The following is a 14,750-nucleotide window of genomic DNA, read 5'->3' on the forward strand; positions in this document are numbered from 1 at the left end:
ATTCTTACAGAATTATTATGACTTTAGCTTTAATTTCCAAACCCAATGAAACAAAGGCATGTTTTTTTATTATGATATTATAAATCTGACATTTTTATATTCTGTATGCAGATTACACACACATAATGTATTTTCTGTATGTTTCCAGACTACGAGAAATAGAATTTTTGTTGCTGTCCAAAAACAACATTAAATTATGTCATTTGGTGCACTAAGACAAATGGTGGAGGAAAATAATTGAAAAATGCAAGAGCCCAAGTGGGCCTGACACCTAACTTCCATAACTTAACAGTTGACTATTTGAATAAAATGCTTATGTACATGTGTAAACTATCTTCCAAACTTTATAACATGTTGATTTACCAAGCATTTTTCTATGTCCTGATAAAATTCATTCTAACGATAATTTAATGCATTATTAAAATATGTACAGTCATAATCAAAATCATCCAAGATGTTGATATCAACCCATTTACTAAGTTTTCCAGAAAACTGAATAAAAAATAAAGTCTTTAGATCTAGAAAGGTAACAAGTTCAATCAGATGCATGGTACTTCAATAATATCTGCATACCTCCCTTATTACAGAACCTGTCTTTGATAATGATAATATAAGATAAAAGAATAGTGAAATACAATTGGAATACAGTCTACAGAGTGATAACAAGCTCAGCAAATCGAATATATAATTACCTCAATAAAATGCATAGATCTTAACCAAACCCATCCAAAAAGACTAACTGACATAGTTACATGGAGTTTTAAATTGTGCAAAACAAACATGCACCCACAGATAACTGAATATGGGACTCTACTGGGGCACTGAATATGTATCAATCAGAGGAGTTGTCAAAACATTATTGCCTTACAAGTGGGGTTTTTAAATCCAACATGCAGATCATGTAGGAAATATTAATTATGAAATTTACCTGGATTAGGAAAATGAGGAAAATAAAAATAAAAGCTATGATTACATAAAAAAAAGTATTTGCAGCAAAAAAAAAATCTAGTACAGTACAAATAAAGGTTAACCTGTACCAACATGAAAATGGAGAAATATTCAAAATAGTCAACACCCATAACTGTCAGAATGTTTCTCTTTTTATTCATTTTCCCCTTTTTTTGTTAATTTTTCTTGCTCATCAAGATGTGAATTAGATAATTAGCCACACAAAAATAATTACACTAAAACCACTATACATAATACTGACAACAAGGATATCATTTTACTTAAGGATTCCTCTGAATTTTTTAATCCATACTGACTCTTTGATGTCTGGTTCATGAGATAAAATAAGGAGTTGTGGCAACTAATTAAAAGACAGATATTGCCCAAAACACCCTATTAGGAACACATGTGAATGTGGACTCTTCTGTCTTATCTACAATAACAACTAGTCAATTATATTGATTACTGAATAAAGCCATTAAAATGAAAAAACAAAACAATGAAGATAGTTATCCAATCAATTTAGATTTTTAAATATTTAATCCACATGCTGAGTTAACTTTGGGACAAAGATAATATTATATGGAAGCCTGTACAAAATGGCAGCCAGTACCAAATGACAACAGGGGAAACTTTTGTGAAAAGTGATTTTTAAAGTTATTTTATTTATCAGTAACTTCATGATCACTTTCATTATTTCCTTCTTAGTAGGTACAAGTACTTTTTGAGATGGTTCCACACCTATTCATAACCGATTTAAGTGAACTTCATCTGTCACTGAAGAGCAAAGAGATTTTTTAAAACTGAAAATGAGACACCAGATCTCATTAGATTGTATCCAAAACCATAAGTTCAGGAAAGAAGTTACAGTAAAACACTTGTCTGAAAATTATAAGGTCTTAAAAATTAGTTTGCCAAATAAATGCTGGTGTTGAAAAACTAAATGGTACAAACACATAAATAAATTACAATAGATGTTAATATATAAACCAATAAATACACATTATTGTGTGGTATATCAAATGATAAGAGAACAGTTATGTATTTATTTAAAAATACAAAGCACAACCTTTGCATAGGAAGCCACAATAATTCTCCATAAAACCCATAGAAATCTGTATGTAATATGAAAAATTGACTTTTAAACGACTTCGGCCATATTATCATCAATAAAGTATATAAACTGAAAAGATTTGCAGTTATAAATGTCAACAAAATCTTGCATTAATTCTTTTCTGAAATAAAAGAGGTTTTTCATATAAACCTTTCTATCTTACCCTGGGATTTTCTGAAGGAATTGATTCAAGGGGAGAACCTGGTAATGGGTTGATGACCAAGGTGTACTTGCATTTGGTTTCCCCTGAAAATGAGACATGCAAAATGAGTTAAAATTCTTATGCTTTCAAGAAAAAGGATGAAACTATTTTATGCTGAGAATTGTCAAACTGGCTTAGAAGAAAATTAAACAAATACAAACTTATTAATTTCTAACAAGCAGTTATAATATTCTTACAAAGTTTTTAAAAACATTGTTTGGTCATTCATTTGCCAACATTTTACAATCAACCTATAACATATACTCTATGTACTTGCTTATATGACAAGTCTAACTGTAAAACTGAATAGGCCCAGGGTCTATATTATTTGTAGCTGAACTTTACTTATAAAGAAAAATATGGCAAGTGATTGCAGGGTTAATAATTAAGTTGCAAATGTAGAGAATACAAATCAGTAGCATGTAGCAAACTTAATTCACATCAAATCTCAACCATCCCTCCCGACACTGAGTTAATAGCAGCTTCCTGTTTCTTCCCATGTTAGAACTAATTTGACCCCACTAATCTTCTGATAATTAATATACATTTTCAATAAGGTCAATATTTTCACTACTTTCTGAACCAGACCAAGGCTTATGCTAAAAAATGAAAATGCAGAAATAATATGTTGAAAACAATTATGTCATTAAAATATAGCATGTTAAATTCATGAATTCAATTAGATTCAGACAAATCTGCAATCATAACTTTAATCAAAGTGAGAGATTATCAGAATTTTCAGATGTCATGCTCAGAATTGAAACATTTAAGAATTCAGGGTAAGGCCCCAAAATTAGAAAAATATCCTTAAGTTCAAACTGCAAACAAATCAGACATCACAATTTTCAACTGGATTGGATCTGGAGTATATTAATGTATTTATATTCTTGGGGACATATCAAAAGAGCAAACTTCACATATTTTTTGGTAGCAAAAGTAGTGCTACAGACTTATAATACATAGGTAGCAGACTAAACTGTTTGATTTGCAATATGCTACTGCTAACACTTAAAGTACAGTTGTGTAGTAAAACTCACCTTTAACAAGTGGAAGAAGGTCTATTGTGACTTGTCCCAGAACATTGGTCTTTTCTTCCTTTTGCTTTTTCTCTTTAGGCAAAACTTCAATAACTGTGCCTGGACAAATAGAAAAATAAATTCATGCCAACATAAATGTAACAAAAACACGTAATATACATATAGCACAAATTCTTTATAAAAAAAAACATAACTGAAGGTAGGATGTAGAACCAAATATTTGTCTACATAATGATAATGTAAACATGAATTAAAAGGTGCATGAGTGTAACTATCATATACATACACTCACACAGCTTGGTGGTTACCTATTTAATGATGGTTGGGTTTTTTGTTTCTGTGCAATAAAATCTGCTCTATTTTCAAGTATTTTAGAACTTTCTGTGTTACACTGACATTGCTTACAGGTAACTTGCAAGCTGAATTAATTAATATGCCAGTAGGTAATTCCCTACTAAGAAATCAATCAAAATATCAAATTATAAGTGGCTTTTTATCAAATGTTTTTTTTAACTGTACAAAAAACAATTTTTTATTTATTTATGAACATTCAGTTATACAACAAGGTGGCAAGTTACTTCCATACTGATGGTCTCTGTTATTTTCACTATAAATATAGTGTAAAATTACTTCACTGACCAGATGCACTTCCAAATGAAGAAACCTCCAGCAGATGGATTCTTATTTTAATTATGTGCAGGATTGATTTTAACCTCACAAAAGGTAATTAGATAATTCCATACTGGTTAGAGCATCTGCCTCAGATGCATGAGGTCATGGGTTCGAACCCCTGATGGGTCATACCAAACACTTATAAAAACGGTTCTAATACTAGACACTCAGCATTCAAAGGTTAGTGTTAGGACTGATCCATCTGGTGTCAGAATAATGTGACTAGGTGGGATATCATGGTACATGTCTGTGACATGATGCCCCAGTGCTAGACATCACTATAAACTGCGACCATGCACACATCATAGTGATATGACTAAGAAATTGTTAAAGCTATGTTAAAAATCCAAATCATACACACACACATATTTCTGGGAGATTAATATAATGTATATATACTCACTTATAAGACAAGTCCAACTGCAAACTGCATAGATTCAGAACTACCATTGCATAATCCACTGGCGGATCTGGGTCTGTGCAGTTTGATAGGAGTAATCAGTACAATAAACAACATAGACCCTGATCTGCAGGTGCATTTTGCCTCATCATATCAAGATCTTTGTTGTTTGCTCTTTGACCTAATTTATATATGGTACTAAAGTAGAACTAATGTAATGAATAGATAAGTAAATGTATATTTACAGAGAACAGGTTTGTGTGAGATTTCATCCAGTGCCAGAGTAGATAAGTAAATGTATATTTACAGAGAACAGGTTTGTGTGAGATTTCATCCAGTGCCAGAGTAGATAAGTAAATGTATATTTACAGAGAACAGGTTTGTGTGAGATTTCATCCAGTGCTAGAGGATCATCGTATGTACAGTTCAGGGTCGTGTTAAAGTTGAACTCTGCTGGATGATCTGGTGTACACTCTATTTTCAAATTTGATGAATCTCCAAGAGTCTTCTCCCCAAATTCAACTTTGACAGTGGTCTGTACAGTGTCCCCTTTGGAGCCTCTCTATACATTTTAGTAAATAGGATGTTTGTATTTGTAAAATTATCAAACACAAATTAAATAATTTGAAACAACAACATTAGTTATATTAGAATGCAAGTAATATATGGAAAATAATTTTGAAACATTGTAAATTGAGCATTCTTTAAACAACAGAAGTACTTTTATTGTAATGGTAAATGCATGAATACTGTGCATGGAGTTTTAGAGGACATGGTTAGATCAAAATTAATTGTGCAATATTTGCAGACTACTATTGCATTGCTTTATTTATATGAGATGCCAGATACCTAGACCAAGCTAAATATTCCTTCTCCATATTTGTAATTGAAGGCCCAGAATTTAAAAGAACTTGATCAGAGTCTGATTCTTCAGTCATAGCCAGTACATGGAATATCTTCTTCAGTCATAGCCAGTATATGGAATATCTACCTCAGTCATAGCCAGCATATGGAATATCTACCTCAGTCATAGCCAGCATATGGAATATCTACCTCAGTCATAGCCACCATATGGAATATCTACCTCATTCATAACCAATGTATGAAATATCTTCCTCAGTCATAGCCAATATATGGAATATCTGCCTCAGTCATAGCCATTATACAGAATATCTTTCTCAGTCATACCCAATATACAGAATATCTTCCTCAGTCATAGCCATTATACAGAATATCTTCCTCAGTCATAGCCAGCATATGGAATATCTTCCTCAGTCATAGCCATTATACAGAATATCTTCCTCAGTCATATCCATTATACAGAATATCTTCCTCAGTCATAGCCAGCATATGGAATATCTTCCTCAGTCATAGCCATTATACAGAATATCTTCCTCAGTCATAGCCAGCATATGGAATATCTTCCTCAGTCATAGCCATTATACAGAATGTCTTCCTCAGTCATTGTCAGCATATGGAATATCTTCCTCAGTCATAGTCAGCATATGGAATATCTACCTCAGTCATAGCCAGCATATGGAATATCTACCTCAGTCATAGCCAGCATATGGAATATCTACCTCAGTCATGGCCAGCATAAGGAATATCTACCTCAGTCATAACCAATGTATGAAATATCTTCCTCAGTCATAGCCAATATATGGAATATCTACCTCAGTCATAGCCAGTATATGGAATATCTACCACAGTCATAGCCATTATACAAAATATCTTCCTCAGTCATAGCCATTATACAGAATATCTTCCTCAGTCATAGCCATTATACAAAATATCTTCCTCAGTTATAGCCAGCATATGGAATATCTTCCTCAGTCATAGCCATTATACAGAATATCTTCCTCAGTCATAGCCATTATACAGAATATCTTCCTCAGTCATAGCCATTATACAGAATATCTTCCTCAGTCATAGCCAGCATATGGAATATCTTCCTCAGTCATAGACATTATACAGAATATCTTCCTCAGTCATAGCCATTATACAGAACATCTTCCTCAGTCATAGCCATTATACAGAATATCTTCCTCAGTCATATCCATTATACAGAATATCTTCCTCAGTCATAGCCATTATACAGAATATCTTCCTCAGTCATAGCCAGCATATGGAATATCTTCCTCAGTCATAGCCATTAAACAGAATATCTTCCTCAGTCATAGCCAGCATTTGGAATATCTTCCTCAGTCATAGCCATTATACAGAATATCTTCCTCAGTCATTGTCAGCATATGGAATATCTTCCTCAGTCATAGTCAGCATATGGAATATCTACCTCAGTCATAGCCAGCATATGGAATATCTACCTCAGTCATAGCCAGCATATGGAATATCTACCTCAGTCATAGCCAGCATATGGAATATCTACCTCATTCATAACCAATGTATGAAATATCTTCCTCAGTCATAGCCAATATATGGAATATCTGCCTCAGTCATAGCCATTATACAGAATATCTTTCTCAGTCATACCCAATATACAGAATATCTTCCTCAGTCATAGCCATTATACAGAATATCTTCCTCAGTCATAGCCAGCATATGGAATATCTTCCTCAGTCATAGCCATTATACAGAATATCTTCCTCAGTCATAGCCATTATACAGAATATCTTCCTCAGTCATAGCCAGCATATGGAATATCTTCCTCAGTCATAGCCATTATACAGAATATCTTCCTCAGTCATAGCCAGCATATGGAATATCTTCCTCAGTCATAGACATTATACAGAATATCTTCCTCAGTCATATCCATTATACAGAATATCTTCCTCAGTCATAGCCATTATACAGAATATCTTCCTCAGTCATAGCCATTATACAGAATATCTTCCTCAGTCATAGCCATTATACAGAATATCTTCCTCAGTCATAGCCAGCATATGGAATATCTTCCTCAGTCATAGCCATTAAACAGAATATCTTCCTCAGTCATAGCCAGCATTTGGAATATCTTCCTCAGTCATAGCCATTATACAGAATATCTTCCTCAGTCATTGTCAGCATAAGGAATATCTTCCTCAGTCATAGTCAGCATATGGAATATCTACCTCAGTCATAGCCAGCATATGGAATATCTACCTCAGTCATAGCCAGCATATGGAATATCTACCTCAGTCATGGCCAGCATATGGAATATCTACCTCAGTCATAACCAACGTATGAAATATCTTCCTCAGTCATAGCCAATATATGGAATATCTACCTCAGTCATAGCCAGTATATGGAATATCTACCACAGTCATAGCCATTATACAAAATATCTTCCTCAGTCATAGCCATCATACAGAATATCTTCCTCAGTCATAGCCATTATACAGAATATCTTCCTCAGTCATAGCCATTATACAGAATATCTTCCTCAGTTATAGCCAGCATATGGAATATCTTCCTCAGTCATAGCCATTATACAGAATATCTTCCTCAGTCATATCCATTATACAGAATATCTTCCTCAGTCATAGCCAGCATATGGAATATCTACCTCAGTCATAGCCAGCATATGGAATATCTTCCTCAGTCTTAGCTATTATACAGAATATCTTCCTCAGTCATATCCATTATACAGAATATCTTCCTCAGTCATATCCATTATACAGAATATCTTCCTCAGTCATAGCCATTATACAGAATATCTTCCTCAGTCATAGCCAGCATATGGAATATCTTCCTCAGTCATAGCCATTAAACAGAATATCTTCCTCAGTCATAGCCAGCATTTGGAATATCTTCCTCAGTCATAGCCATTATACAGAATATCTTCCTCAGTCATTGTCAGCATATGGAATATCTTCCTCAGTCATAGTCAGCATATGGAATATCTACCTCAGTCATAGCCAGCATATGGAATATCTACCTCAGTCATAGCCAGCATATGGAATATCTACCTCAGTCATGGCCAGCATATGGAATATCTACCTCAGTCATAACCAACATATGAAATATCTTCCTCAGTCATAGCCAATATATGGAATATCTACCTCAGTCATAGCCAGTATATGGAATATCTACCACAGTCATAGCCATTATACAAAATATCTTCCTCAGTCATAGCCATCATACAGAATATCTTCCTCAGTCATAGCCATTATACAGAATATCTTCCTCAGTCATAGCCATTATACAGAATATCTTCCTCAGTTATAGTCAGCATATGGAATATCTTCCTCAGTCATAGCCATTATACAGAATATCTTCCTCAGTCATATCCATTATACAGAATATCTTCCTCAGTCATAGCCAGCATATGGAATATCTACCTCAGTCATAGCCAGCATATGGAATATCTTCCTCAGTCTTAGCTATTATGCAGAATATCTTCCTCAGTCATATCCATTATACAGAATATCTTCCTCAGTCATAGCCATTATACAGAATATCTTCCTCAGTCATAGCCATTATATAGAATATCTTCCTCAGTCATAGCCAGCATAAGGAATATCTTCCTCAGTCATAGCCAACATATGGAATATCTATTATCATGTTATTTCCAACTACAACAATTACAGAAGATTCTCCATTTTGCACATGGCTTGGCCAGGGTTCAAACCCCTGACTTACCACATCTGAGGTGGATGCTCTAATCACTAGGCCACTGAAGCAGTTCCCCACTTGGGATGCATTGGAGTGCAAACAAAGGGGGGTGGGGTGAGCTTCAGGGCCAAGCAGGGGAATGGATCTAATGGCTGGTGGAAGAAACCAGTAGTCAAAGCATAGAAAATGGACAGACCACCTCTTCTGCTGCCAGGTGGACTCTTGGCATTGTGAAAATCTCGGTGCAACAGCTCTCATAAAACCATAGAAGAGTGCAGATGCAGCAGAAAATGTGAATGAGAGAAAGTCCCAGAAAACCTATCCAGACTGGTGAGAATCTTAGTGTTCTCAGCCCCAGAGGGCTTTAAACACACGTCTGGGGGAATTCATTCACCAATCACATGTCTTTATTTCATCATCCTCCAACAATAGATCTGAATGGTAAGAAGGAAGAGGTTACCTAAATTAAAGAAAAGAACCTGCCACAACAAAGCTTTTCTGGGATATCATTTCAGTTCACCAGAATGTAGTCCTGGACCCACTTCCAAGATGAGACAGGACTGTCATCCTGCTATCTCTGTGTAGTTGCTCAAAAGGCACATCCCAGTGACAAGTATACGGAATCCAATGACTGAAACTGAACAGAAACCAGTCATCAGCAACCAACTGGAGCCTACTGACCAGTGATTGATCACCAGTCAAAGACAAGGATGTGACAGACAAGCCCAATGTGGATCTATCAGAGTAAGATCACTGCTTTTCCCTGTCACTGGGAAGGTACAACTTGCTTATATTGGTTGCTGGCACTATACCTACCTTGAGGGCATTGTTCATCCCTGTTGAGAAGGTGCAACTCATTCTGAGACACTTTACTTTTCCTCCCTTGGGAAGGACCAAAGATCGAATTTCTTTGCAATCATCGATGGCACAGAACCAGCAGAGCACCTGGGATCCTTGGCCTTTTGGCAATTTCCAAATCATAGAGATCACTCACTGTTTCTGCCTCACGGGGGGGCTTCCCAAGCCAGGAAATTAACTAGACCCCTCCAATGAATGAAGTGGGTCATTTTGTGATGATGAAGAGGAAGTGGGGCCCTTCCTCATTCTTATCTAGGTGCAGCAACATTCATCAAAGTCATATACACAACATATAAGACATTCCCTTCTTGGTCCCATACTTTTCCACATGCTGCAACATATTAATCTCTGAAAGAATTTTTTTGGACCTAAAACAAGGTAACTGAAACAAAAAAGGCTTGGTAATATTTGCATGAATACCAGTTAATAAGGAGAGCCACAATGAACAGAAACATTGCTTGCTGAACAGGGTGCAAAACTCTTCAACATAAGCTAAAAGGAATACAAAAAAATACTCAACATGCAAGAAATGGGGATAAAAATATTTAATCAACACATAAATGTATGTGACTCACCAAAAATATGTTTCAAAACATAAACAAAGACAGTTTTTGATTAGTTACTTGGCACACATGTACACTTATAAAAGTCCAAGGAAATCAAGTAAGATATTCTGTAGCTTGGCTAAAACTAAGGAATCAGACTGGGATCTTGTCAATTCTGGCCGCCAGCTGGAGGAGGAAATATTTGGCTTGCACTTGAGATTTGGTGTCCAGAAAAAGAAAGGTACATAATAGTAGCAGACAATGTATTACTGCTTTTAAGTTATACATCATAACATTTAACGAAATTTATTAATCCATATATTTAATTATTTTAAATCTATAAATCAATATCTCATCATGATATTTATAATTTATCTGGTGTAACAATATCAAGAATGTATAGTGTAATATATCAGAAAAATGGCAATTTCAAACCAACATAATCCATATATGATTAGTTTGGTTATCTGTAACTTCTCTGTAAGTGCTATGTCATAGCTTAATTTTATACCCATTACCAGTGAATAGAAAAAACCTGACAAAACAATAATTTTTTTACTTAATGGTAAATTCATATTTATAGCAACTGCATTTCTGAAAGGCAAAACATTTATCTGCACTGAGGTATAATACAAACCTACACAATCAGATTTGAAATATAAATATTCTGTTGTATGTATTTATGTAAATATGTACTTATAATATTTGGCTAGATGGTTTCAAAAACAGAGAGATCCTCCTCACCAAGTTTCTGGCCCTAAGAATTGTTATGGTTATGGGCTCTGGTGGCCGCACATGCAGTGCTTCTGGATCAGCCATAATATCTAAACTGTCAGCTGAAAGAAACAAAGAAACTATCTAAAAGTACCTCTCCCTACAAGACCACATTATAGAGGATAGAGGTTTCATGTCACAGTTTCATATATTTTGCACAGAGCTCAATTTGTAAATATAAAGTGAATCCAAAAATTTTACATATGGGATTTTATGTTTTATTAACGAAGAATCAAGAAATGCCTTTTGTCTTGAACAAGTTTTATTTATGCATGCATGTGGCTATCTAGTTCGGTATAAGTACCGCAGGGTTAAAATGCAAACTTATACACTCAGACTGCATGCCTTTTTTTGGAAACAATATATATATATATATATATATGGGGTGGGTGGGTTTGGGTTTGGGGTGTACATGTACACATCTGCAAAAAAGTTGAGCCTGACAGATTTTCTTCAAATTTTATCAACAGGATGGCAAATCATGGTACATAAATCTCTCTATATGAGTGTAGCTAATGAAAAACACATTTGTCAGAAAAGGACAGGGCAAAATTATGGAAGTTCAGCTATTTTTTAACTATATTTGCCAGTATAGCATATTCTAGGGGTCTAAAAGGTCATAATCATGGGAAGACAAGGGACCATAATGAAATACCCAATCTGGACTGAAATGTAAAGAAAAACTGCAATACTGTGACATAAACACTAACTTTATATTGAATTTTTCACATATTGTATTACTTAATTACACAGACATCAAAGTTTCCACTGAAAGTGTGTCATACACTGTATCAGGTTTACACAGATCATTCACATACCATAGAGAGTCATGGACTTTGTAACAAGTTTTCAATGTAAAATTATCCAGATTTGGCAAAATCATAAATTCAACTGGATGACTAATATGTATTGTAAGAAGAAAAATTATAAAATCTTTGTAAATTTTATACCTTTTGTTATAGAAATAAACCGGAATTAACACAAATAGGAAAACAGAGTTCACAGTATTTTTGAAGCTGATGGAACCCTTTAGGGTTATTAAGGTTCCTTTCCAAAGTTTTATAATTTGCAAAGGGTTGAATTTTCAACTAGAAGCTGAATCCCAATATCTGGCTGCTGGGATGATATGTTATTCAAAGAAAACAATCAGAAAGGATTATGTGCACATCTAACTTCATGTTATTACCACAAAGTCTGAACAAGAAATTATGCACTCGGAGTAAATACCCATTTTTACAAAGCCAACACATATCTCAATTTTTTATACACAAAATTAAAATAAACTTTAGGTTCTTAGATTTTCTTGAAATTTTGTTTAAAGAGTGTCAAATTAAGAGCAGAGATAGGGCCAAAACACTTAATCTTTTCTATTTTTACACACTTTTGCAAGATTTAAATCTGGAGATAATAAGATACAGAATAATTCCGACTTAAATGTTCATTGAAACATATAAGCCAAGCTGACAATACATTTTAATTTGAGTCATAAAAAATGAAGAAAGGTACAAGTATGTGGCAGTTTTTACTAGAAAGTCTGAACCTCAACCAGAAAACATGTGAGGAAGAACAATGTTGCAAAACCTATGAAGCCATAGTTAAAATGTTGAAAATAGTTTAGTAAGCTTAGGTAGTATATGAAGTGAACACTGCACTATAGTGATGGTCTGTAAGTTCAGGACACCAACATGTATAGAGCTATAATACAGCTTGATTTATTGATGACCAAGGCTAATAATAATTACTGAGAAAATAATGGTGATAATGATTATGATAAACATGGTTTACAAATTTAAAGATTATATTAGTAAAATATGATATCTTTCAGCTGAAGAATACCATTTAAAAACAGTAAATATTGTGATGAAGGTCACTTAAGATTAGCAAATACATGTACCAATATTTTTAATATATATACCTTTAACAAAAACCATATTTTGACAAAATTATTTTCTGAGGTATTCTGGACTCCTCTGTCTTGCCACACATAAACACATATGTTCACCTTTTCAGAAATATACTTCTTTCATAATGATACCTCTAATTACTTTAGAAACATTGCTTATTTAGCAAAGTATGGATAACAAAAGACAATGATATATTTCCTCATACTCTTCTTAGCATGTTTTCATCCAAATGACCATTGTTGTAAAGATCATATATTATATCACCCATTTTGACACACCTTACAGAGGTCTATTTCTTCATGGGACACCATCTTACACATGCTTCAGAGAAAATAATATATTTCACAGCAATATTAATAGCACATATTTTATTCAAGTACATAGGAAAAATACATTTCAAAAAATTCATTTTGCATTCCTAAAGTTTTTCTTATATTTATCATAATCTTCATTTTGGAAGAGATTTTGTCGCAGAATCTAAAATATTAAAAATGGGGAAAATCATATTTGTCTTATGATAAAAATGTTTACTTACAATTTTTAAAAATATTAGATTTAGTGTATGACTGTCTTCCAACACTTAATTTTGATTGTAATTATACAGAACCTCAATCTTGAAATGTGCTGTTTCTGGAACTTTAAAACTGGTTTGCATCCTGTATAATTTATATCTCTAAAAGTTCAAATAATCAGAGACAAATAAGAAATAATAAATTGGTCAAAAGATGCTGAATATCGAGATTATCTTAAGGATAATTGAAAATTTACTATTACAATAACATTTCTTATTTATCAGATAGAAAATTCTACAGTTTGTTCAAATAAGAAATAATAAGCAGGATGCTGATTTATATATATATATATCATGTTTCATGTAAATTTCCACAAATTATAATAAGAAAGAAGCACCTCAGAATATCACCAACAAAAGATAAATATAAAACTTTATAAGGATGTACACCATTCTTACCAATGTTACTGATGCAGTTTTGAGCTATGAGAAACATGGCTAAAACATGCTGAGTAACATACTGCAAGCTTATTATGGTGGGAAGTTGATTGGCACCATCAGAAAAGCACATAAATATTTGTATAAGGACTTACTGACTGAATAAAAGAGAATTTCTGAAAATCACTTTTTTATGGTATGCATTTTAGTTTCCTTTTACAAATGATACTAATATGCCTTTGGACATGTGTCTGTCTGCGTGATTCTATATTGATCAGTGTAAGCAAATCTTATATTTGAGACGTCAATGAGAAACAATTTCTCTCGAGAAATGTTAGTTTATGACACTACGTCAAAATAAGGGTAGTGTCAAAATTAGCGTGTGGACGATACTTTTAAAGTTAGGCATATTAACTAAAACTTTGAGCTGCATTCCTGCTTCAAGGCATACTAGTCCTGTTTCAAAGGCCTTTACTTAAAATGTCAGCACGGATCTAAATTGAAGGGACCCAAATATGTAAACAAAATTAACATGGCTACATCGTTTATTTGTACCCTCGAAAATTAATTTCTTCAATGAATATTGCGCCATTAGACATATTATTACTCAGTAAAAAAAACATTAGTTGCAATTGATTTTGATATAACTATACAATGTTTAAAGTAGATGGGATATATATTGCACCTTAACAGTTATTACCGATTATTAATCAAAAGTTTGTCTTACGAAGGAAACCGATGTGAATATGATCTCAATAGCAGCCCAGCTATTACCATGGTGATAGTAGTGTTCAAG

The 14,750-nt window shown here is 33.7% G+C and overlaps 1 protein-coding gene across 8 annotated transcripts in view; it reads right to left on the reverse strand.

Moving 5' to 3' along the window:
* LOC149805326 (cilia- and flagella-associated protein 70-like) overlaps positions 1–14,735 on the reverse strand; it is a 106,033-nt gene extending 91,298 nt beyond the window's left edge. For 7 of the 8 annotated variants that reach the window (XM_089949237.1, XM_089949241.1, XM_089949239.1 and 4 more), the window contains exons 1-5: positions 14,682–14,735; positions 11,072–11,163; positions 4,743–4,935; positions 3,302–3,400; positions 2,226–2,308 (exon numbers count right to left, since the gene is read on the reverse strand). In XM_089949237.1, the coding sequence (XP_089805363.1) occupies positions 2,226–2,308; positions 3,302–3,400; positions 4,743–4,935; positions 11,072–11,146 (450 nt within the window). In that variant the 5' untranslated portion in view covers positions 11,147–11,163; positions 14,682–14,735. Of the gene's footprint in view, positions 1–2,225; positions 2,309–3,301; positions 3,401–4,742; positions 4,936–11,071; positions 11,164–14,654 lie in introns of all 8 variants that reach the window. The other variant, XM_089949235.1, reaches the window with a different exon arrangement.
* Positions 14,736–14,750: the final 15 nt, after the last annotated feature.

The sequence above is a fragment of the Sinohyriopsis cumingii genome, chromosome 2 (assembly GCF_028554795.1).
Source record: "Sinohyriopsis cumingii isolate HCF-2022 chromosome 2, ASM2855479v2, whole genome shotgun sequence".
Classification (NCBI taxonomy): domain Eukaryota; kingdom Metazoa; phylum Mollusca; class Bivalvia; order Unionida; family Unionidae; genus Sinohyriopsis; species Sinohyriopsis cumingii.